At 33.2% G+C, this 26,697-nt stretch overlaps 1 protein-coding gene across 2 annotated transcripts; it reads right to left on the bottom strand.

Annotated features, from left to right (window-relative positions):
* Window positions 1–8,320: 8,320 nt before the first annotated feature.
* Window positions 8,321–16,432, bottom strand: LOC144557473 (putative disease resistance protein RGA3). 2 transcript variants are annotated; one of them, XM_078306041.1, is made up of 8 exons: window positions 15,027–16,432; window positions 11,407–13,543; window positions 10,748–10,845; window positions 10,251–10,610; window positions 9,887–9,926; window positions 9,669–9,748; window positions 8,809–8,917; window positions 8,321–8,718 (listed from the first exon to the last, which is right to left on the bottom strand). In XM_078306041.1, the coding sequence occupies exons 1-2, from the start codon at window positions 16,080–16,082 to the stop codon at window positions 11,435–11,437; spliced, it is 3,165 nt and encodes a 1,054-aa protein (XP_078162167.1). In that variant the 5' UTR covers window positions 16,083–16,432; the 3' UTR covers window positions 8,321–8,718; window positions 8,809–8,917; window positions 9,669–9,748; window positions 9,887–9,926; window positions 10,251–10,610; window positions 10,748–10,845; window positions 11,407–11,434. The 2 variants fall into 2 exon arrangements, with proteins under 2 accessions (XP_078162167.1, XP_078162168.1); XM_078306042.1 differs by lacking the exons at window positions 8,321–8,718; window positions 8,809–8,917; window positions 9,669–9,748; window positions 9,887–9,926 and adding an exon at window positions 9,979–10,181.
* Between the last annotated feature and the right edge of the window lie 10,265 nt (window positions 16,433–26,697).

The following is a 26,697-nucleotide window of genomic DNA, read 5'->3' as shown; positions in this document are numbered from 1 at the left end:
TATAGTGTTTTGCTTCCTTGATAACCTCGTAGTACTAAAACATCTAAATAAAAGGCATTAATTCTTAGCAAGTTACGGTGAATAATTATATCATATTATAATAAGAATATTAAAACAGGTCAATGTCAGCATTAATAATGGGACGACAATTTTTTCAACATAACGTGAGCATCTACTTTTCATTTAACAAGGACTAGTTTTGGTGGAACGTTCAATCATAATTACATAGTCTTAATTACAAAACACTATTTTAGAACAAATTTCTTTTCTTATCTTAAAGACCCGATTTTGACATATTAGCTAATATTCAAAATGTGATGCACTCGTTTCATTCCCTCCAAAAATATTTTTAAAAGCGTCTTTTTAAAAAAAGTTTGGATCGGAATTTTTTTTTCGTATCTGTGTATACCTATGTTACCCTGACACTCCTAGAAACCCACCGTACCCGTGTCCGACACGTATCCGACACCGACACGCCTCTGACACGGCCACGATACGTATCAGACACGCCAGCTGGCGCGTCGTCTTACGTGGCGTGTCCTTACTCCTTTGATACGGTCTCCGACACGCTTTGACTCGTCTGGATACGGCTTAGACACGGCTCTGACACATCTGGACACGCCCTGGATACCGCGCGTCTGGTCCATTGCTGCACCGTGCACCGCGTCTGCTGTGGACTCCGCCAAAAATTTTTTTTTTCCCAGCGCTGGAAGCTGGATTCGAACTGGGGATTCATCTGTACACGTCTAAGGCCTTAACCACTGAACCACTTTACTTTTGATGTTATAAGCTATTAGCTTTTATATTTAAAGTAACCCAGAATTTTTATATTTAATTTATATAATAATAGTATTATTAAATTAATCATACAATATAATAAGCGTGTCGTATCCTTGATTTTTGAGAATTGCCGTATCGCCGTACCCGTGTCGTGTCCGACACGATACCCGTACCCGTATCCATGCAACATAGGTGTATACCGTCGAAAATCAGAGGTACTTTTTCTATTTTATTATATTATTTAATAATAATTTGATATGAAGATTCACGAAAATCATTAGAGTTTTAAAATCATTTTTTGTGTTTTAATTGCTACATAAAACACGACTATATACAATCCAAAAAGCTAATGACTCATGATTTTAATTGTGACTGTGGTCATACGCATCGTGTATGAAAATGTCCATACAATCTTTACGGTTACAGAACTGTGTCTATATAGTACTAACATATATGGTACCTGCAATCAAACCATGTCAGATCTAAAAAATATGCGCTGAAACTTGTGATTTCTACAACGTCATAGTAATCGTGTATAATGTCTAGGGTTATATAGACAATTTCTATAAGTGATCCGTGTATGATTTTTGGAAACCATACATCACTGTTTAATACAAATCCGTGTTTGTTACTCTTTGTACACGGATTTTTTTAAGAATCGTGTATGATCTTTTTTTTTCGATTTATAATTAGCTAGCAATCATATTTGATAGTCATTAAACATACAATATTATACATTCATTATTCAAGAATTGAACATGTATAATATACACAAAACAATAACTCGTTTAACATTCAACATACGAAAGCAATTAGTATATTCAACATTAATTTTACTTACATAATTTAACAAAATATATAACATATATGTACACATTTTATGAGATATGCAGATCTGTGTACAATGTATCGACCTTTTCATACACGACGCACGCAGACACAATTGTAGAACTGTGTGTCATTAACTTCTTTAACTGTGTATAGTTGCATTTTCTGTAGTAGTGAGACACTAAATTTCAATCGCTCGGTTGCAATCGTGTCATATTTATTTGAAATTCGGTGCAATACCGGAGGATGCAAACTTTTTTGACTCTGAAAAAAGCAGCGGATCCAGTTTCCTTCTTCTGCCCATAAAAATGTATGGAGAGTAGAGTTTGAATAAAACCCTTAATGGGTATACCCGCCCGTACCCGCCCGTACCCGACCGCTAGGGTACCCGTGCCCGAGCTCGGGTATGGGTCGGGTACTCGGGTACGCGGGTACGGGCAAAAACCGGACCGGACCCGTTATTTTAGACCAATACCCGACCATACCCTACCCGAGTTTACCCGTACCCGACTAAACCTGTACCCGACTACCCGAGTACCCGTACCCGTATACCCGAGTTACTGTTCATCACAGTTCAAAATTCAAAAATTTTGATTTTTCCCCCGAAAAAAATCAGAAAAAAATCAGAAAAAACCACAAAAAAACCACAAAAAACAAAACAAAACCATAAAAAAAACAGCAAAAAAAAAAAAAAAAATACCCGTACCCGCCTACCCGTACCCGCCCTACCCGTCAAGGGTACACGGGTACGGGTATAGGACGGGTAGGGTATGGTGTTTGAAAACTATACCCGCCATACCCGTACCCGAATACCCTTCTACCCGAGTATACCCGTACCCGAGTCGTACCCGTACCCGCCCGAGTTGCAAACCACTAATGGAGAGCAAGCTAACACCAATAATTGTCCCTTTGCAATTATGTCCAACTATCCTCCTGTCGTATCGAGTGTTGACTCTAAGTCTTCTTGATGAATTCAGAGCAGGTTTGATGCCCAATGGACCTACGTACTTTGGTTCGATGGGTGTAATGACTATCCGATCTGCAAAAATATTTGTGCCCGTTGCACGAAAATCCGTGTATATTTGTTACTCGTGCGCATAGATCTTAATGCTAATTATACAGTATTAGAGCTCGTTGAATCTAAAAATAGGTCCAGTTCCCATTGAATCTACTCCTATAGGTCCGATGCCCATGGGGTCTACTCTTATCTCCTTCTTGATACTTAGTCTAGTGCAGACATGTCTTGTAATGGTGGCTAACAAGGACAAATGTTATAACTTTCATAGTAAAAGCGCACATGCCATGCGTTGGCTGACAAGGACAAAAATTAATTGCATATAGACCCACCTATTATTTATTGATAGCAATAACATATTAGTAGAAGATAAGATCATATATACCTATGGTTGATCTAAAGTTCTCAATATGTTATCCATATTAATGTGTTTAGAGATCAAATTATATATTTTTTGAAATTTTTTACTATTTTTTTAGAATTTTTCAAAACAGGGTTTTTCATATTTTTTTAAATTATTTTTTTAGAATTTTTTACTATTTTTTCGGAATTTTTTTACTGTTTTAAATTTTTTTGAAAAAATAGTAAAAAAAATTCAAAAAAATATAAAATTTGGTCTCCAAACACATATTAATATGGAGAACATATTAAGCGCTTAAGATCAACCATTTGGACATTGAAAACACAAAAATAACTTAATTATAAGCACATGCTTATGGAAGTAGAGTAGCCAACTTCCATATTCATATATAGAGATGAGTTATGGTGAGCTATAGAGTAAAGGGGGTTTTTTACTCCATGGCAAAAAAATTCTATTTTGAAACTTCAAACAACCGATCCGAACCGCTCAACATAATCTCCATATTGAAATGTGCTTGGAGACCAAATTTTACATTTTTTGGCATTTTTTTACTATTTATCAAGCCACTTTGAAAATCGCCGATCCGGTGGTCCAGAAATTTTTACTGTTTTTTACTGTTCACCCGGATTTTCAGATTTTCAAAGTGGCTTAATAAATAGTAAAAATTTTCCAAAAAATGTAAAATTTAGTTTCCAAGCATATTTTATTATAGATTAAATATCTAACGGTTTGGATCGGCTATTTGAACTTTGAAAATGAAGATATTGCGTGGAGTATAAACCTCTTTTACTAGATCGATAGCTCACCGTAGTTCATCTCTTCATATATATATGAGGTTGACTACGGTGAGCCATGGAGTAAAACGCATTTGTGCCCCATGCCATATTTTCATTTTGAAAGTCCAAACAACCGATCCGAACTGTTAGATGTGATTTCTATATTAAAATGTGCTTGGAGACTAAATTTTACATTTTTTTTGGAATTTTTTTACTATTTATTAAGCCACTTTGAAAATGATTGTTTTACTATGAACAATAAAAAACAGTAAATATTTCTGGACCGCCAGATCAGTGATTTTCAAAGTGGCTTAATAAATAGTAAAAAAATTCTAAAAAATGTAAAATTTGGTCTCCAAGCACATTTCAATATGGAGAACACGTTGAACAGTTCAGATCGATTGTTTGGATTTTCAAAATGAAAATATAGTGCCATGAAGCACCAAATTATTTTACTCCATGGCTCATTTTAGCCCATCTTATATATATATATATATATATATATATATATATATATATATATATATATATATATATATATATATATATATATATATTTCATTTTGACAGAAAAATAAGTTTAACATATATTATATGTAATTCTAGATTTTATTGATTTTTTTGTGATGAATTAGTTTTGAAATCCAAAAATACAATTAATATCAAATTTTGTATATAAGCTCGCCTTTTTTTTTATTGGTTGCAATAAATATTTCATATAGGATATCAGAAATATTTATGGTGTTTTTAAACCTCACTATACCTATCACGGTGGATTTAAATTATTTTCTAAATATTCATCTCATCTATGCCAGCTGAATGAGTCCAACATTGACTAAATTTTTGAGATCTTTTCGCATAGTTTATTTTGTAATGATTTTATTTTTACACCATATCATTATACAATAATGTTGCCAAAGAAATAATTGTATTTCAAAAATTATTGTGGATGTGGGATTTATGACAATAGCAAGTAAAATTTAAATATAGGAATTTTGAAATATTATATGTATGTAGGACCGGCAAAAAAGCTCGTGGCTCGTGGCTCGCTTGGTATTCGCTCGTGACTCGATCGGTAACAGCTCGTTCGTTAGTGGATCGAGTTAAAATTAGCTCGCTCGCTACATACTCGAGCCAGAATTAATGAGTTTGAGTTTGGTCTGGCTCGGCACGAGCCAGCTCGGTCGTTAACGAGCTATTTAATATACATAGTTTAATAGTATAATCAGATCCGTTCACTTCAGATTGGAGATATTATGATGTATGAATGTTATAGCTAATGTTATGGCAATTGCACTTTGGACTGTGTTTAAGGTTAATTTGATAATTTTGTATGGAATATGTGTGAATTAATTATAAGTAATTAAGTTAATTTGTATGAATTTGTTTGATTTGGTATGCATAAATTTATTCTATGAATATGTTTGTATGAATTTTGGATTTTGATATATTTGTATGTATGAATTTAGCTGTAAAGTTAATTTATAGTAGTTAATTTGTTTAATTACAATTGAATTAAGAATATTCCTCAATAATTAGTCATATAAATATTATTTTGTTTTAGCCATAATTGATAAGATATGTTATGAAAATTTAAGATATAGCAGGAAAGAAAATATACAAATTTATAAATCTTCCAAGTTAGTAACGAGCTAGCTCGGCTCGCTCGGACAAGCCACGAGTCGGTCTTGAGCAATAGTTTTAGCTCGTGACCTGAAATCCAAACTCGCTCGCTCAGCTTGATACACCAACAAGCCGAGTTCGAGTGTGACCTAGCTCGCTCGTTAACAGCTCGTTGCCACCCCTATATGTATGCACAATTGCTTTCAGAATTAAGAAATACAAACTATTTATTAACACGAGCAAAAACTGTACGCAGAACTTTGCTTGGTTGACTAATATATTTGAGTGAGTCTATGGTACTATGCATATCACGGATTGTTACTGTGCTACGGCTCTGTATTCGAGTTTTCAAATCCTAACGGTCGATCCGAACCGTTCATCTTGTTCTCCATATTAATATGTGTTTGGAGACCAAATTTTACATTTTTTGAAATTTGTTTACTATTTTTTTAGATATTTAGAAAATCACTTGATCTGAAAATTCTGGACCATCCAAAAATAGTGATTTTCAATAAATCTAAACAGTGATAAAAAAAATCACATGAGCATGAAACTCGAGTGAAATTCAGATCGACCCGACTGAGTCAACTCAGACTCAGCCGAGTTTCCAAACCATGCTTATTGGATCAAATTCAAACTTCACGCAACTATTTGCATCGCTTGCCAGGAAGGCACCTCCTCTATGATTCTTTTGTCTCTACCTCTTCTGCTTCATGTGACTGTGGCTATATATTAATTGTGTTTAGTACACATGAGCATCTGGTACAGATATGTGATGTGAACTTGACTGATGAATTAATTAAATAAAAATGAGCAGTTGGCTGGTGGCAGTTGGCATTTATTGTTCGTCTGTAGCTGCTCTGTGCGACTTCATGTTCTGAATTCTGATACAATGGCAGAACTTTATACCTGTTGGTGCCAGAACTCCACATGTGACATGTCTAACAGGGTCGGGCATTCAAACCAAACAGGGTCGTATTTGTACTATTCAATGGTTCAGTTATGATGGACTGGCCAATAGGTAGTGTGTATATGTGCGTTTCAAGGCTTTGATGTAGTATTTATATTCTTTTCTAATTATTACGTTCCAATTCCATACTTGCAAAAATGAAGCTATTACTTTAAAGTTGACTGAATAATTGCAGCAATTATTTGCCAAATTTGTCATCTAATTTGAATTTAACTCATATTGATATTTTTTTTTAGACAATTTCATATAAAATAATCAACTTCATATAAAATAATAATCAAGCCAAACAAAATTGAAATCTTAGCCCTTAGAGAATCCCCAAGACATATATACTCTAACCAAGTAGCACAAATACGACAGAAGTATGGTATCATGTATCATATAATACAAGTATACGATAATGTTCATAATCTTAAAAGAAAGATACACTTCGCTCTTTATATATATTTTACTATTTACATCTTCACATGCCCGAAATAGAGTTTTTTTTTTTTTTTTTAACCCAACACTTTCAGCGATAGAAAGAAAAGGGGTGTCTGATAAGGTCGCTGAAAATATTGATCACCAAAACCAGTTATTTATTTATTTATTTTTTTTGCAGGAACAGATTTTTAGCGACCGACGACTGCACTGGTTGCTGATATATTTTTTTGTTGTAGTGACTGTGCGTTAGACTTCTATTTCAAAAAAAAATTGAATGACTCTGTTGAAAATTAGCATTTTTATTTTCTTATGCGTGAATGTTATGTTTGCACAATATTTAGAAGAGAGTTGGTGAAGGGTTTTCGAATACGAATACATATAATTTTGGATACGAATGCGGATCAGATATTAAATGTTACGGATATGATCGGATATCGGACAGATACGAATGGGATATGAATATAATTTAGATAATTAAAAATAAATTAAGTAAAAAATAACAACTAAATATGCTTTTTTCATTCACAAATTAGATCTAATATTTATCATAATAATTTTGTTTGTTACAAAATATAAATAATATTATCAAAACAATAACTAATTATGTCATAATGTTATATTATTCATCAAAATATATATGTATATGTATTTTAATAAATCATTAGTATGAATATGCAATTTTATAAATCAATTTAAGAACATAGAGTACATTTGTTGTGGTTTAAAAGTGTAAACAATCGGATACAAATAATTAAAAATCTTACCGTATCTTTATCCGTTATAATTTTTTGGATACGGATACAGATCGGATAATTTAAATAATTTTTCGGGTTCGAATCTGAACGAAATCAGATAATATCTGATTCGTTTATATCCCTAAACCCAATAGAAATTTCAGCGGTTACTTATGCGGATATCTGAAAATAAAAAAAAATACAGATACGGATAATTGTATACGTATTCGTATCTGTTTCTATATCCAAATTCGGATCCGGAGGATATTATCACGATCCGTTTGCAGCTGGACACGTGGAGGGGGAGGGGAACAGATGAATGATATATAATAATAATTTATTTACGGACGTGAAGTGGGGATTAAATTGGATTGGAACCAAGAGGTGAAGTTCGTAAAACGAGGGCATAAAGTGTTTGGATTTTTTGCTTTAGACTAATATATTTAATTCAATTCAATTCATGAATTGGAATTCCATGTTAGGTAGGAGGCTGTTCTCTTGTTATTCTAGTTTTTAATTGGTCTAATAGATTTGAATAGAATTATGTATGATTGTATTCGTATTTGATTATGATTCAATTGTGTTTTTTGTTGTTTCGTTTTTAACAACTGATTTATGCAAGCAAAAGAAAGGTTCCTATATTATTATTGGTACACTGAGTTACTTTTTCAACCTGTACTAGCAATAAAAAAGAATAAAGGGTAGTTTAGTCATGACAAAATTTTCATCATATATCACAAGCAAACACAATAATATATTACAAGTAAACACTCAAAAGAATGCTAAAAACTTGGTAACACTCAACAAAACGTGCAAAATAACCTCCCTTTGCCTTTAATTAACAGTAACAACAAAACAAGAATATTTTTGTTCATGCTCATCAAAAATCTTGAGCAACAAAATTCATCTACTGAATTCTGATCAACTACACGTAAGCTTAATCTAAAACTAATTAAAGCTTAAACAACAGACTCAATAAACATTGTCAGTTACAGTAACAATAGAAAATAACAGTAACCGTACATAATTCATCTATTATATTCTATGCAACAGCTTAAGCAACACTCAAATTAAATGCATCTACTGCTTGTTCAATCCAAACCTAAATTTTCACTGTAATATGAGTTATCATTTTCACTGTCATCTTCATGTTCTTGTGCAATCAAAATTTGTTCTCAATTCTTCAAATAAGTTCCATCCTTCATTCTCTACAAACAAAAATAAAGAATGAAAGGATCAAATATATTGAAATATGATAATAGAATATTTGTATAAATTACTAACGAAATAAACTGTACCTTTGGACAAGAACCAATGTGCAAATCTGTCATGCAGCAGCGAGTAAAATCCAAAATTGAAAGAACAATTAAAACTGAGCTCCCAATTTTGCAACAATAACTGAGATCCCTACATTCCAAATAATTAAACAAAGAACAAAGAAATGAGGTAGAGGCCAACATACTGTTACTATGAATGTTAAATGTGTACCAGTATAGACTAGTACAGACCATATCCAATTAAGTAAAATTATGGTGGGCTTAGTTTAACATCAACAATATCGAGCCAATTTTACAACACTCTCCTGTTTTCAATAAACTGCCAAAATGTTAAATTTTCACAAATAACTGCAACTCAGCTACTAATTAACTCAATTTTGGACATTATATTATGTTTTGAGTGAGTCTATGGTACTATGCATAGCACGGATGGGTCCGTACTATGGATTAATATCTTTGTTTTGAAAATTCTAATAGTCGATCCGAATCATTCAACATGATTTCAATATGAATATACACTTGCAGACCAAATTTTACATTTTTTAGAATTTTCTTACTATTTTTTAAGATAAGTAGAATATCATTGTTTTTGGATGGTCTAGAATTTTCACATCAAGTGATTTTCTGCCTATCTTAAAAAATAGTAAAAAAATTAAAAAAAAATGTAAAATCCGGTATGCAAGTACATATTCATATGGAAATCATGTGGAATGGTTCAGATCGACCGTTAAATTTTTAAAATGAAAATATTGATCCGACGTATGGACCCATCCATGCTATGCATAGTACCATAGACTCACTCTGATGTTTTAACCAAATTAGACAAATTATAAGATAGCTTTTTATGGTACTAGATTCCAACTTTAAAACATATTGAGTACCTTTGAGACATGAAAATTGAATCAACATTTTTGAGTTCCACCAAGCTTAGGATCAATCACAAGGCATTTTCTCCTCGAATCTGCCACAAATTAGAACAGTAAAATACAAAGGTTTACAAAAGGGATTGGTCCTTTTTTAAGCAGTAAAAAAAAAATACTATTTGTATATTATTTAAATGGATGCAAAGTCATGAACACTAAATTTGAGAGAAACTCACAGTCTGTAGTATATCAAGAAGGTCCTTTATGGACTACTCCCTGCCAAAACCGAATAAACAACCAAATTAATAAACACCAGAAGCAAAAGAAAGTCAGAGATCACAATTGTCTAATTAAATTTTTCTAGAAATATACATCAAGTAATTTTATACGCAGCTCTATTTACCTTACAAATCTCCTAGGAGCCATTATAGATCTCACTATTACTATATAATATGACCATTTATGCAAACCCTCATTGCAGTGCAATGGCATTTACCAGCAAAATAAATTTGCCGATAAAGAACAATGGCTCTGCAAAATTTTACAATTAACAAAAGATAGAATTTGCAGAGTAGATTGAAGGGAGAAAGAGCATGGTACCTGATTGTGATGAAATTAAGGGGAGCGTTGTCGAGATTGGGGATCTGAGCTATTAGATCCTTCGCCTAGGGTTTTAGAATCGGGATGTGATATCTTCTTTTTAGCTTGGTTCCTCTTTCCGATCGCGGTCATTGGCCGAATGATCTTGCAGTGGTGTTAATTCTGTGCTGTGATTTGGATTTGGATTTGGATTTGGCGAGCAAGTTTCTCTCTGTCGTATCACCGTGAGGGTTGCCAACTCGCTATTGAGTTCTCAGGTGAGAGTTGATACTGGAGGGAAAGACGAAGAGGAAAAAGTCCGACCTGAATTTTTTGGCGCAGAGACCATTATACCCTTTTCCACTAACATTAGTGCAGCATCTGTGAAACAGTGTTAAATTAACAATTTAATCTATACAGTTCGAAAGATAAAATGAACGATTACGATTTAATTTAATTTTTCTGTACTATAGCAAAAATCAGTTTGTTGTACTATAGAGAGTCCCAAAAAATATTACCCTTCTATCGAATTTGCTTAATTTATGTTTCATGGTACCGCCACCACTTTTCTTGTGCAGTTCTCAAGCTTATGACTTCTTTCGGTAGGTTGCAAAATCTACAAAACACAAACAGAAGATTATTCAGCATTTCAGTTCAGGAACTTTATATTTACACTACCTAGCTTTAGATAACCTAATTTCTCTCTTATAGCTTAAATTTATATGTTCAGCATCCAGTATCTGGCATGAATATACATCTACCAATCAAAGTCTAAATTGACTTGTTAGGGGTTTTGAAATTAGAAACTACTATCAATGGGGTTGACGTGTTATAGTAGGAAACATGTATATGTCACCTGAAATCTGTAAATTTGAGTTGTATATCTATGTAATAGAATTTGTGGTGATTGCTTTGTAATAATGGTACATACTAAGTAACAGACCAGACTAATTCAAATTGTTGAAACTATACTGTATTCATGGGGTCTCAAAAGATCTGTTGGAATTACAAACCAATAAAGCACAAAATAAAAACAACAAAAGTAGCTTATATATGTGGCTGCTCATATACCATAGAAGTATAATGAATGTTTAAGAATATGACAAATGAATCAGAAATCTCAATAGAATGCCTGATATGATTAAAGCTAGTTAAACCAAGCAGAGGAATAGCATACTTGAACGAAAAAAATAACTACACCAAGATCAAGCTTCTTCTAAACTTGCAGTGACGTTGGTGGTGAAACTGAATGGTGTCTTCTGGTAGGTAGCATAGAGTGATTCATCCTCTGTGCCAATCTTCACCTTGGAAATGTGCTTGAATTTGTGCCATTCAGAACAACTTTCTCCTTGACTTACAATCTTCAGCAGTAACTCTTCATGACACCAGATTATTAGGTTATGTGTCATTGTGGTCGTCAAGTAATCTGGTAGAAATGGTGTTTTATAATCAACTAACACCATCCTCTGTAAAGCTTTAGGGTTCATTACACCTTTCAGATTTGGGCAATTGTCGATTAGAATACGCGAAATGTTGGGCAAATTTGAAATCCTCATCAAGTTTGGATTGTTAGCAACCTGAATAGTTTTGATTGATGGGATATTCTCTATGGTAATCAGTTTATCGGCACCTACAATTTCCAGGCACTCCAAACAAGTAGCATAGAGCAAAAGACCCTCCGGAAGAGATCTCAACTGGGGACACTCTCCAATATATAATTTCTTCAGCCTGGGCATGGCTTGCTGTCCCTTATTCCACTGCCACTCTTTCCAATTGGACATCTCTTGAAAGGTTAGACAATTCAGTTTGGGAAATGGCGGCATCCTATAACCACTTATTGTATGAACTATTGGATCTCCCTGCATGAACTCTTCCCCCACCTTCTCGACTAAATATGCACCTTCTATTTGAAGTCTATGCAAATTCGGGAGTTGACCTAACATGGGAAGCACCTCAAAGCAAGAACAATCACAAATTAAAACATCTTGCAAGTTGGGAAGGGCTGCTCCCAAATTCAACCAATTAGGAAGATATCTACCAAAGTAACCCTTAATTACAACTCTTTTTACAGAATTTGGAGGACAAAGCTCATTTAAAACATCCTCTATTAACAGCTTCTTCTCGTCAGTTTGGGAAAGTTGTTCTTCCGAGCTCAATGAGGTGTACCCAAAGTCTAATGCTTGCAACAGATTCTTGCTCCTAAGGTTAGCTCTTTCTGCTATGTTCCTATCAGTTACTCTCTCCAAGCTATTTAACATAAGACAAATGAGTTTTGATAAAAATTCTAACTCATCAATGCTACTATATTCCTCCAAACTATTCTCGGTTGGTACGAAGCCCAATAGATGGGAGAGATTTTCTAGATTATTTAATGCCACTGGGATTGCCTCCACCTTTGTATGTCGAAAATCAAGAAACCTCAGTTTCTTTATATTACCAATGCTTGGGGGGACATGTGACAACTCTTTGCAGTATGAACAACAAAAATATACTAAATTTCTTAGATTTCCTATGGAATATGGAATATTTGTTAAATTTGAATTAGAGACATCTAGGTATCTTAGATGCACGAGGCCACACAAGGAATCAGGTAGGCTTGACAAATTGGATTTGGACCGACTGAGATTTATGGTGCGAAGGTTTGTAAAGGTTTTACACAGATCATCGAGGGCAATTTCGGGTTCAAAATAAATCAATGTTCTCAAATATCCTTTTTCCGTTTTGATTACGTCAATGTTTACATCATTTCCTTCTATTGATAGCCTTCGCACTTTCATTGAACCGTCAGACCTAAAGGCTTGTCCCCCCCGTAATCGACAGTTTTCGTCTTTTCCTAATTGATAGGCGAAAGACCACAAAAGGTTATTCATTTTGCATTGACCTTGATGATAGTATGCATTGGTATCTTGCAAAAGATTGCGCTGCACTAGGGCTGTATAGTATTCATTTCCCAACACCCAAAATGCTTCGTTATCTTCCAAAAATCCTTCTGCTAGCCAACCATAGATTAATTCGTATTTTTCAAACTGAAAATCTTTAGGATAGAGGGAGCAAAAGATGAAGCACTGCTTCAAAGGTGATGGAAGGTCCTCGTAGCTCAAATAGATTGCACGATGGATATCTCCCGATGGCTCGTCCATAGACCACACGATTCTTCTAAGAATTGCTTGCCTATTTTCTCTCGAGTTACCCTTTGTGCTAAGTACACCGCCTATGCTTTTGATGGCGAAGGGCATACCATCACATTTTTCAACAATTTGCATCCCGATTTCCTTGAGATCTTGAATCTCACTCTCAATCCCATTTGGAAGGACCTATCATATAATTATATGAAGATGAAGTTAGTAACTTTGAATGTTTCTAAAACTGAAGTCCATGTGTATTAAAAATTTATAGCTATAAAGGTTAAAGAATTAAGTTCAAAATTAGGCCACTAGTAGTTGTGATACATTTGTAATGTAAAACAGCTCTAGTTTGAACCACACATAAAAACAATGGTTCCGAAAATAGGAACCGGAATCGATTAGTCGGCTGTATTACCCCTCATATCGTTGTCATATAATATAATTCGTTAATCAAAATATGTTATGATTTTAGTTAAATATATTTCTTCAAAATAAATTGCATTAAATTGACCAAAATTATTATATTGATTATAAAAAAGTTTATTTTCGGTGAAGTACCGCCAACAAATATATTGATTAAAAAAAAAGTTTATTTACAACTTACAAGGTCCTAGATTACTAACTCAAAGAAAGAAACATACAAAACTTTAAATTGAAAATAATGCCACTATAAGAGCATTGAATCCCACATTACAGAAAGTTTCTAGAATAAATGTAGTACTTACCCCCACGTTGCTTCTTCCTTCCCCAAATATTCAATTTAAAAATAGTTTAATTGCAATGATCGAATGTGTGTATTGGAAAATTTTAAAGAAAACTATATTTTACTCCATTTATTTTTCATTAAGTATATGCAAAACTATACTTTAAATAAGCTAGACATGCATGCCTGCAGCTTCAAATTAATACCAAGAAATCAACAAAAAAAATGTGAATGCCTTGAGGAGGTCAGCGTGCTGGGAGTGTAATTGTCTACAAAAAAGTTACTTTTGGCTCTTAAGGAGGTGCAGATGATAAGGAGAGGGGACCCCTGGATTAAAAGCTTGTGCTAAGGAGGACGCTCAATCTACCCAGCAAAGAGATGTGGAAAATTATGGTCTAAAGTCAGTTTATTTTTGTTATAAACATACGATGTGTATTTCCCCTTTTTTTGGTATCATGTATTCCATTTTATGAACAATACAAGCTTGTTTTGTGTTTAAAAACCAGTGCCATCGATCTCTGCAAACATTCTATTATTCATGGCCCCTTTGCCAACCTTCCTCTGCCACTAGCTAATTAAACGGTGAATTTTACAGTAATGAACAACCTAGTTTAATTAGTTGCAATGATCGAATGTTGTGTATTGAAATTTTTAAAGAAAGCCATTTTTTTAGAGGAAAAAAGAAAGCTATATTTGACTGCATTTATTTTTCATTAAGTACATGTAAAACTATACTTTAAATAAGCTAGATGTGGCCTGCGGCTTCAAATTAGGACCAAGAAGTCAACAAAAAAATATGAGGAAGTTGACACATCTAATATTAATTCAAATTAAGGAGATCTTATGCTACTAATGAATATCTTTGAGGTCGAGAACAAAAGTACAGAAAATCTGAGCTAAGTTAACACGTGTAATATTAATTTAAATTAGAAGAAAATTATAAAATACCTTCTTAGTTTTCTACAATACCTGTTTAATTAATAAGGACCAGCCATCCTCGTGAGATAACTTGTCCACTCGATGTAATTTTGTTGCCTGCATACTATTCGCAACTCTCTCATCTCGAGTGGTAACAAGTAACCTACTCCCATGAGCTCCCCCGCTCATGGGAGCCCGCAACAAGTCGTTCCAAACTGCTTGGCTCATTTCCCAAACATCATCCATAATAAGAAGAAACTTTTTCCCTTTGATGTGCCTCTCGAGCAAAGGCACCAGCTTCGATCTTTCATTGGCAGCACCAAACTCACCTCCTGCCTGCAAGATCACAATTTTCAACATTTCTACTACTCTCACATCCTTTGAGACACATACCCAAATTTTTAACTGAAATTCATCCCCAATTCTCGGATCATTGAAAATCCTTTTCGCTAGAGTGGTCTTCCCAATTCCTCCCATCCCTACAATAGCAACAACACAAATATTTTGTCTGACCCCCTTCTCTTCTTCAGTCAGCCAGTCCACTAGCATCTTAGTATCTTCTTCAATCTTTTCTCCCACAATATCATCTAGCACAATCGAGGGATCAGTCTTGAGGTTGATGATTGAGTCCACTTGGCTAACTTGATCAGAAGGCATAGGAAAGATTTGTGATTCGGTCAATCTCAGATCAGCTCTTCTGTTGGAAATCCCCTTCAGCCTCAAATTGATATCCTTGATTTTGAATCCAATCTCGTCATCAAATGACGGGCTGCAGAAGCAAGACAGCAAAGGCCAGCCACAATGAGCATTTGAAGAGGAATATGAGCTGGAGTTGGCAAGGCGCTCCATTGCCTTGATCTGACAGAGGTCAATTACGTCATCGGCATCATACATGACATCCTTGAGCTGCATGAGCCAGCTCTCAATGGCACTGTCCGTGCTCTGCTTCCTCTCTGCATCGGCAAGGACGCATTTAATGTCACGAACGGTGTCACCGAGCTTCTCAATCTGGCCAGGGATGCCCAGCAGCATGCCCACCTCTTCCACCACCATTTGCACGAGAAGCTCACTAAATTTTGACACGAAGGCATCGAGTATCATCGCCATGTTTGTTGGAGTGGTCAGAGAAAGGGAGATTGGAATTAATGGGAATAGTTGGAGAAGAGTGCGTATCCTCTGAGATATCTCAACTTTTGCGTGACCGACGTGTCCGGTGCCTATTCGGGGGTCCTTATTATTGTTGCTTTGAGATTCGTGCAGAACTTATTTAAACGATTGGGATTTTCCAAAAAGTCACGTAAAGTTTGAGATATCTCAGAGGATACGAATTCGTTGGAGAATGGGGTTTTGAAACTAAAGAGTTGGTGGTGGAGATGAGCTGGACAAGGAATATTAAATTATTAATTGTACCATCCTTTGGCACATGTGAATTGGTCCTTTGTAAAGCGGGGCTTTGTTGTTCTGTGTAGCACATTAATGTACTTTACTAGTTTTTATAAGGTTAATAACTCAAAATGCTTTTAATATTATTTATATTATATTTCCATCGTGTCCTCTATTTTTAAGAGTTAATAACTTAAAATTTAAATTATAAATATCAAAATATATAAAATTATTATATGTGATCTATGTTATTTTTTCTATGTGATTATAAAAAAGTATCAAATTTCAATTTTATTTTTATGTGAATCAATAAGTTAAAAAATTAACATTTAAAAATTATCTACATTACTATATTTTTATAAGCTCTTGATGACAACCAAACAAAGTTAAATATCATAAATTTTTATATATGCATAGATAAAATGATGTAGATTTAAGTTTTAAATTTTGAGTTATTAATTTGTTTCTAAATAAAGGCATAATGGAGACACAAAAACTAAAGACATTTGAATTCTCCTATAAATTAATATAATTCTTTTCATAAAAACCATAAATAAAAGTTAAGTAAAATACCTAGTTCAATATTATTAATTAATAAATAGTACGAAGAGTATCAATTGTTGTGAATTTCATTTACTTTATTTTATTACTTTCAAATTGAAACAAAATGTAATTTTGGACATCAGTGGTTTGCGATTAATGGAACTAGAATTATATTTTTTCTCTCAAAATAAATAAAAAGAAACAACAGCTTCCCATGGAAGATAAGCATGTCCTCTTTTTCAAAAAAAAGTAAAAGGAGAATTTGCCTTTTTAAAGTTGGCTTTGTTCTTTCTCTGTTTAGATATGGAGTAGACACTAAAGTATTAAATGGCACATGGATCGACAATAATGAATGATTTTTGAATTAACTCCTTGACTGCTATTTTTATTCTGAGCTCATAATGCCGATATCAAAACTATATTTATTTTTTAATGAATGAATACGAATACAGATACAAATAGTAAACAAATATTAAAATTTAAATCAAATTCATCTTAAATAGATATGGATAAAGAGCAAATAATCTATAAATACGGATTTAAATACAGATACGAAATAAATAATTGTTGGATAATTGAGTCATACGAATTTTAAGATAAAAATACCAGTTGTTAGATATGAGATGTGTAATTTGAAAGTAAAAATATCGGATATGTAATTTGATAGTTATATGAATTGAATCATATGAACTTTTTTAATTCTATATTATTTTGAATAAAGTATAGACTGTGTAATTGGAAAAAAAAAATTATGGGTATTTATAAAAGTTTCCTCTCTACTAGTACTGGTGCACGTTAGATAAAGTCCTGGAGCGACGTGCAGGAATAATTAAAAGATGGATGGTGGGATTAGTCCCACAATACATGTTCGACAGTCTTTTTTAAAGCTCCTTTGCTCTTTAGTCTCTTTTAATTCTCCGAACAAACTTTTTTTAGTGAGATTAACTGATATCCTTAATTAAAGACTTCTTAGCAGCTTTAAGAAAAAGGAGGGTCATGCTAAACATGCCCACAAGTAACTCCTCAATCCGCTCTGTGCAGGTAATAATTTGGAAAATTTGGAATTGTTGTCCAATAGTTGCAAGCATTCGTACAATTAAATGGAATTGTCGAAAAGCAACAACAAAAAAGTAAAATTCAAATGAAAATGCAATAAAATGCGGCATTTTGCCAATTTTTTTATTAATATCGAACATTAAATAGAAAATTACACAAATGTCCAAACTGTTGAGAATTCTGATAGTCTGGGGTAATTTACATGATATTCTTATTTTATAAACCTTCAAATGGAACAAGTAATTCTGAGTGATGTAGGTAGTTGGAACCTTTGCCTCATAAGAAGAGGTCCCTAGTTTGATCCCGGGTATAGGCAATCTTTTTTTTTTTTTTTTTGGTTTTCAAGTAAGTCTCTAATACACATGTCCATAATTAATTATTTCTAAAAGTGTGACACGAATCCGGAAACTATGATTCTCAGCTTTGCCAACTACCACTGCATTAGCTATCATTTTGCGTTAGAATATATAACTATTGGAATAATACAAGTGTTGAATTAGATAAACTAAAATAACAACAACACGGAGATTACTCGAATTTTCAATCTTATGATTTGTTTCTAGTTGAATTAAAATTATTTATGTTATTAGTTTATTAACAACACGGAGATTTTGTATGAAACTTCATAGTCTTGTTCTATGAAGTCAAGAATGAATGTCGGTAAATTTTCATTATTTTTTAAAGTGTTTTGATATGTTAAACAGAGGTGCAAAGTTGGGCTAAAAAAAAAATTCAGACTGTAAATATTCTATACGGTCCAGAATTTTAAATCCATACCGTAAATATTCTGTACGGTTTGGGCATTTTTTAAAATTTGGCTAAACCGTGGTTATTTATAATAAAATATTTTTTTTTGGGTAAAAATAAAAATCTCGGAGAAAGATAATTTGATACTTCTTTCTAAATAGACATAGTGTATTGGTCCATTACGTATAAAAATAAAAATAATTATTGATTCACAGAGAACCAAAAACATCTAGAAATTATTTGAGCCTCAACATTTAATTTCAGAGTTTCAAACCATTGTACCTTGCTATTTGACGATTTTAACATACAGTGAATTAATTTATTTTTAAACTATCACAAAAATTATCTTAATCACAAACTATAGTAAAAAAAAAAAAAAATTTAACTTGATTTTTTTTATCAAATTGTCTAGGAAAGAAATTCATTTTAAAGAAAGGATGCATTGACAATTTTAATTTTTTATTAAAAGAATAAACATAATAAGTATTTTTTAATAATTTATTTTTTTTCTACCCATGATAAAAATCATGGTTATCCATTGCTAACACTATACCAAGTTCCTCAAAAGAAAAGATACGCACTACCACTATCTAGAGGTTTGTTATCGGGTAGGGGCTGAGCGGGCCGGGTATATCCGGGCATGGGCACGGGCACGGGTAGGGATCGGGTACGGGTATCACGGGTAGACGGGTACCACGGGCCGGACATCACGGGTGTTTTTTTTCAAAAACTGTGCCCTGCCCGTCTTATACCCGTGCTCGTTGTACCCTTGAGGGGCAGGGCGGTCCGAGTAGGGGGGCCGAGTGATCCGGCCCGGTTTTTTTTTTCTTACGGTGTTGTACGAATATTATTACGTGTTTATAATTCGACTTTTTAAATCTGAATAGTTCAATATCAATTAGTGTATATAAATAAATAAAAATTGTAACTTATATATATAAATTATTCGTGCGAAAAATTTGTATATTTATTCGGCTAAGTACAAATCTATTTATTTATTTCTTTACACGTGTTTATAATTTATTTATATCTCAAAATTTTTAGGATAACATTTCTAACATACGCAAATAGTATTATTTTTAGAGAAATTTAGATATATGTCCATCAAAACTTCTTTAATTAGATATTTCCCCATCCAAACTTAAAAATTAGTTATTTACCCATCTAAACTCATTGATTTTATTAATATGCCCATTTCTGATTATTTTCTACTAAAAATTACATATCAATAATAATGAAAAGTTAAATGACTATTTTACCCCTTCTAAAATTTTATATTTGCCCTCTTCTCTCCGTTTCTCTTCGAGCGTGATGTCATCAGGTCTGCAGTCTTTGACTGGGCCCGTCAGTGGGAGGATCAAAACAACAAACACCATCAATTCTTGGTGTTTCTTTTTATTTCAAAGGGTATGCATTGCCAAAACGAACAAATTCCTCAAGAATCTGAATCTGTTACGATGCTCCCCATTTACTGGGAAGATCAACAAAGCTCATCAGCTAGAGATAAAGCACCATTTCACATTGTGCATAAAATATTTTCATTAAAGCCTCGCAACAGTCTTCAGAAAAATTACATTTAACAAAAAAAATTGAGATCCCAAGTATTTTTTTTTGTTCAGAAAACCTTACTGGTACTCCAATTCTCTGTGTTTTTGTTTGTCCGGTACACTACTGTTATAGTGCTGGTATCAGAACTGAGTAACTGACGGTTACAGAATTACAGTTATTTAAGAATTATTCCGGGGTTATTTTTTTTCTTGCAAGATACAAATAATTTTCAATGTATATATTTTTTGTACTTTTTTTAGGAGATGAATATTTTCCGGCCTCCCTGGCTCCAGTCATGAATATGTTCTGGCCTCATTGAGCCAATTAACAAAAGATAACAAAAAAATAACCCATCCTAAAAAGGTTGAAAATAAAGCAAATAATAATCACCAAATTAAGAAGACATTCATTCAACATACATATGAAGGATAATCAAGAAAATATCCAACACTCAATAATGACTAAACATACTTTGATTTACCAGAAAATGAAACATCCATATGACAATGCACACAAAGCACTTGTACTAATCGGTAGCAGTGGCTAGAAAAATTTGTTACTCAATTCCAATCTCTTAGCAAAACTCAATCCCTTGTCAGTGATTATTGACAAACCCTCAATCCAGAACGCATTCAATCCAAACTCGAGCTGTTACCAATTCTCTTACAAAAATCGTCATACTGAATATATTTCTATGGCAAATTTTTTATTTGCAGCTAAAAGGTCTTGGTCCATTAATTTTGGACAGAGAAGTTCATATTACTATCATTTAGTTATGTTTGTGCAAAAGTCAAATCTTTAGAGGCAACACAGCCAATTATTGCCGAACCAAGGAAGCGTCTATTGCTATTTTTTCATCATTGAAACCAAAAAATGAACAAAGACAATATAAAAATTGACCAATACAAGCATCTATTGCATTGGTCAGGAAACATTTGTCACTCCCATGTTTTTGAAGAAGATAAAAAGATGGACTTGGATAACCCGATTAAGGATTTCTCTTCTATACTAAATGCTATAAAGAATATTCAGCAAGGCAAGGTTTGTTGCTTGCTTGTCATTAATTAGGAGAGGAGAGGAGAGAGAGGAGAGAAACAGAGACGAGAGGACTTTTTTTTTAAGGGCAGGCGGAGGACTTGACAATACAAAATTTTAAAAGGGTAAAATCATCAGTTTAACTTTTAATTATTATTAATCTGTAATTTAAGTACAAAAATTCAGAAATGGGCATATTAATAAATTCAATGGGTTTAGATGGGGAAATAACTAATTTTCAAGTTTGGATGGGGAAATATCTAATTTAAGAAGTTATGATGGGTATATATCTAAATTTCTCTTATTTTTATATGCAGCAAAAAGATTTACAGCATTATTCAAATATACGTATACGTATATGTATATATAATATAGAGGTTGGCTACTCTATTTACATAAGCATATGAGAGTATATGGCTATATGTTTATAAGTCGATCTGAACTGTTAGATGTGATCTTTATATTGAAATGTGCTTGGAGACCAAATTTTATATTTTTTTGATTTTTTTTACTATTTATTAAGCCACTTTGAAAATATCGATCATTGTACGCCTACCGTCGTATGAAAACTTAAATTGCATTTTTAAGGCACTAAACGATGTTTTTTTGACATTTTGATGTTTCTGATGCGACGATGCTCGGTGTACCACCCGGGCAAAATCGGATCCGTCTCGTTCTCCCCTTTCCGAAAATTCAAAGAACGCGCGAATCTGACACTCGTAACCAAAGTTATGGATGTTTGAAGTTTTTTCTTACGGTAGAACTTTGGAAATTCATAACTAATTGTAGAAAAATTCAAATAAATTGAAATTTGTGTCAATTCTATGTATTTTTTAATATTATAATAAAAAGTGTTATGCAATCCTAGTGTATCACATTTGTGTCAATTATTGATATTTGACAAATTATTGAGTTTTACTAAAACTAATATTTGAGTTTATTTTTGTTATCTTTTTTCTTCTACTCTTAAACTCAACATTTTCATTACTTAATTTGAAAATTGTCAAATATCACTTAATATTTAATCAAATAAATTCAAAACAAAATATAAGCAAAACAATTAATTTCCATCATTGAAGAGAGAGACAGAGATTCAGGCATAAAAGTGACTTTTTCATTTGAGAATTAGAATATTAAACTATTTTCAGATTAGGACAATTGATTTTGTCTAAAAGAACTATTTTATAGATCAAAAGTTGATCAATTTCTAATTTATTTTTTAATTTTAGGATATTTTTTAGTTATTGATTTGAACTCATAAAAATAATTTTTTAAATCGAAACTTGATCCATTTATATATATTTTTATTTTTGATTTAAAGATACTTTTTAGTTCTCATGTTATTGACACAATTTAAAATTTAAAGATACTTTTTATTGACATAATGAAAAGTTTACTTTTACGCCCGAGTCCCTCTCGTTGCTCTCTCTTATGATGAAATTGTTTTGCTTCTTGTTTGTTTTGAATTTATTCTATTGATAATTAAATGATATTTGACAAGTTTTGATATTAAAGAAATCAAAATGTTGAGCATAAAAGTAGAAGAAAAAATTGTAATGAAAAAAAATAAAGTTTAATCAATATATTCTAAATATATTTTACATATTATGTTTATGTGTATAGTTCGGCTGTGGGTGAAATCAGGGAGGGGGAAAAAATTTGAAAATTTTGAAATTTAAAAAAAAAACGGGTACGGGTACACGAGTATAGGGTACACGGGTATACGGGTGCGGGCACAGGCACAAGTACGGGTACGGGCACACGGGTTCACGGGCACGGGCACAGGGGTATACAGGTACGGGTAAACTGGTCCGGGTATGGTCGGGTTTTTTCCTGAAAAGCTGTGCCCTACCCATTTAATACCCGTACCCGCCATACCCGTTTACCCGTCTATACCCGGGCACGGGACAAGTACCCCGGGCAGCGTGCACGGGCGGACAGGGTTGGGTTTTAGCAAAACACTACCACTATCAAGTTTCTAAAATAAATAAAAAAAGGAGAAAAGATGCAGACTGCCACTACTCAATTTCAAAAAAGAAAAATTAAAAAAAAGAAGAAGATACGAACTGCTAATGTCAAGTTTCTCAAATAAAAAAGAGAGATGCGGACTACCACTACAAAGTTCCTAAAAAAAGAAGATGCACCCAGTCTGCCACTACTAAGTTCCTCAAAAGAAAAAAAAAAAAAAAAATACAGACTGCCACTATACCAAGTTGCTCTTAAAAACCAAAAAGAAAAGATACGACCACTGTTAAGTTCCTCCAAAAAGAAAGAAAAGATACAGACTACCAATGTTAAGCGGCCAAAGGAATCTGTTAAGTCTAGTGAGTTAATCTAGAGTGGAGGAAGTTCTAGACAGGTGGTCCTCTAGATTAGACACTTGCGGTTTTGGTTGTTTGTGCCTTACGGCCTTAATTGAGGAAAGTTTGGGTCTTGGTATAAAAGGGTTTTCCACTTGTCATTAGTTAGCAAGGCGGAAGATGGTTAGTGAGAAAGATCAGAGGCGGCTTTATGGACCGTGTGGAACTGGCATCTAAACTAACTAAAAAAAAAGAAAATTTTAAAAATGCCTCTGTTTTCAAATTTTTATCAAATCTGTCCTGACTGCCTGGGCCTGGGGCGGCCCAAATAACCCAGTGAGACGCCCCAGCCACTGGCGCCCCATACCACAAGTGAGGCGCCACCCCCTGGGGCGCCTCATGGTTTTTTTTTTTTTTTTTTTGAGAAATGTTAGGATTTTGATTTGAATAATTTTGTTGAAAAAAGTGTTGGGTTTATGTATATGTTTATGTGTATGTCAAAAAATAAAATATTATGTATATGTGTATGTGTATGCCAAAAAATAAAATATTTGATATATTTATGAAGTGTTGTCGTAAATTTTTATAACTTTAATTTTTATTTTTTATTTTTTTGGTGAACTATATGTATAATATACACATATACACATGTACATATATAGTTCTAAAAATAGTTTAACATAGTTGAACAGTACAATCAAAAGCGCAATTAAAGTTCATAACATAGTTCAAACCAAATAAATCAATTCGCATAAGAAAAATACTACAATGGCATACAATTTGGGTTTAAGCCTTACGAGCAAACTATTTTAGAACTGCACTTATTTCTAACATATTAAAAAATAATGCAGCCCATGTTCAACCTAAATAGCAGGAATTTAAAATTCATAAAATCCAGATACATTACTAAATAATACAGTACCGTCGAGTCCATAGAATAAGGTAACATAAAATTCATACAGCAACAACTAGTTCAAATAGCAATTATACAAACCGTTACAGTTAAAACATAAAATACTACAACAACATACAGTTGGGGTCTAAGCCTTACGAGATGAGGAGCTTGCTCCCTTTTTTTCCTCAGCCCGACGGACGCACGCAGGACACTCCCACGTAGTGAGACGAGCGTCATTCAGCAGATCTGCATGCGGGTCCATGCAATTGGGATGAACAGCTTTGCCACATTTATAACAAAAGAACAGCTTTGACAAAAATTAATTTTGTTGAAAATAAATAAACTTTACAAAAAAGAAAAGCATATACAATTCTGGGTTTACTTTTTGGGTGTATATGCAATTTGTTTACAAAATTCATTTTGCATGTACATGCATTTTTTTTTGTAAACAAATAAACTTTACAAAAAAAACAAAATTAATTTTTAAACAAAAAAAATGCATATACATGCAATTTACATACAATTATGGGTTTACTTTTGGTAGATTTATTGAAAATCATATACATGCAATCATACAATTTATATAATTTTTTTTAATAAGAATTGGATGTATATAATCCCAAAATAATTGTATGTAAATAAATTGCATGTATATGACGTTCATGCATATATAATTAATTTTGTTGCATGCATGTGCATTTGCATGTATATGCAATTTAATTACATGCAATTATTTTGGGTTTACTTTTTTTAGATTTATGAAAATCATATACATGCAATTTAATTACATGCAATTATTTTGGGTTTACTTTTTTTAGATTTATTGAAAATCATATACATGCAATTTAATTATATGCAATTATTTTGGGTTTACTTTTTTTAGATTTATTGAAAATCATATACATGCAATTTAATTACATGCAATTTAAACAAATATTGATATATTTCAAAATAATTAGTTTTACTCCAAATTATTTTGTATGGATATATACATGTTTTTCCACAACTATTACAAAAATAATTTACAAAAAATAAATATGCTTATTTCTAAATCATAAATCCAAACCTTAAATTCTTAAACATTTCAACCATTTGAACCATAAATTCTAATACTAAATTGAACCATAAATCCTAAATTTTTAAGTAATTCACAATACCCTAAACCCTAAACCCTAAATTTGAAAAAAAAAATCACAATTCACAACCATAAACCCTAAATTGAACCATATGACATTCAACCAATTTTACCATAAATCATAATCCTAACTTCGAGCAATTGAACCAATACGAGCTATTCGAGCATTTAACCAATTAAAGCATTCAACCAATTCAAGTTTCCAATTCGAGCAATTGAACTATAAATGAATCAAATTGAATTGAATCACATTTAACAATTCAAGCAATTCAATCCTAAACTCTAATCGAATCGAATCGAATCAAATCATAATCAACAATCAATTTAAACTAATCGAACCCAAATACATTCACAATTAAACTAATCGAATCCAATCACATTCACAATTAAACCCTAACCCTAATCCTAAATTAAATTAATAGAATGGCAAAAAAAAACATACATTTAACAAAGGAGGCTTGGTGGTGCGGCGGCTCAAGCCTCGGTGGTGTCGCGACTCAAGGCTTGGTGGTGCAACGACTCAAAGCTTGGTGGTGCAGCTGCTCAACGATCGGTGGTGGTGCAACGAGTGAGGGAGAGAGAGAGCGAGGGAAATGAGAACGTTGCGGTGGGGTGGTGGGGCGCCGGCCAGTGGGGCGGAGTAGCAGCTGGTTTTTTTTTTTTTGGGGTTCGGATGCAACACAGAGAAGGGGAGAAGCGGAGGCGCTGGGGTGAATTATTGGGGTATGACCCGCCCCAACCTGGGGCGCCTCACTTGAGGCATGGACCGCCCCACCTTGGGGCGCCTCACTTGAGGCATGGGCCGCCGTGGGCCCAGGCGGTCAGGGCAGATTTGATAAAAATTTGAGAACATGGGCATTTTTAAAATTTTCTTTTTTTTTTAGGAATATTAATAAAAATGGCCGAATGTTAAGTTTCTCCAAAAAAAAAAAAAGGATGAAAGCGTAAGGAAAGGTTATATTCAAGCCAGCCTTTGCCTCTTGGTCCCTCTCTCTGGTCTCCAGTCTACCTGGCTTCATTGGATTTGCTTTTTTTTTTTTTTTTTTTCCTCTCATTTTCAAACTTTGGCAGAGGCTGATT

This window comes from Carex rostrata, chromosome 7, assembly GCF_964058835.1.
Source record: "Carex rostrata chromosome 7, lpCarRost1.2, whole genome shotgun sequence".
Classification (NCBI taxonomy): domain Eukaryota; kingdom Viridiplantae; phylum Streptophyta; class Magnoliopsida; order Poales; family Cyperaceae; genus Carex; species Carex rostrata.
Note: the sequence above shows the minus strand (reverse complement) of the source record. Positions and strands in the feature narration are given on the sequence as shown.

Bases quoted from the DNA above. Each gene is read 5' to 3' on its own strand.
- LOC144557473 (XM_078306041.1), bottom strand. From the start codon at position 16,082: ATGGCGATGATACTCGATGCCTTCGTGTCAAAATTTAGTGAGCTTCTC. The intron at 13,544-15,026 runs GTATTGTAGAAA...ATTATATGATAG, and splicing joins GGTCCTTATTAATTAAACAG to GTCCTTCCAAATGGGATTGA.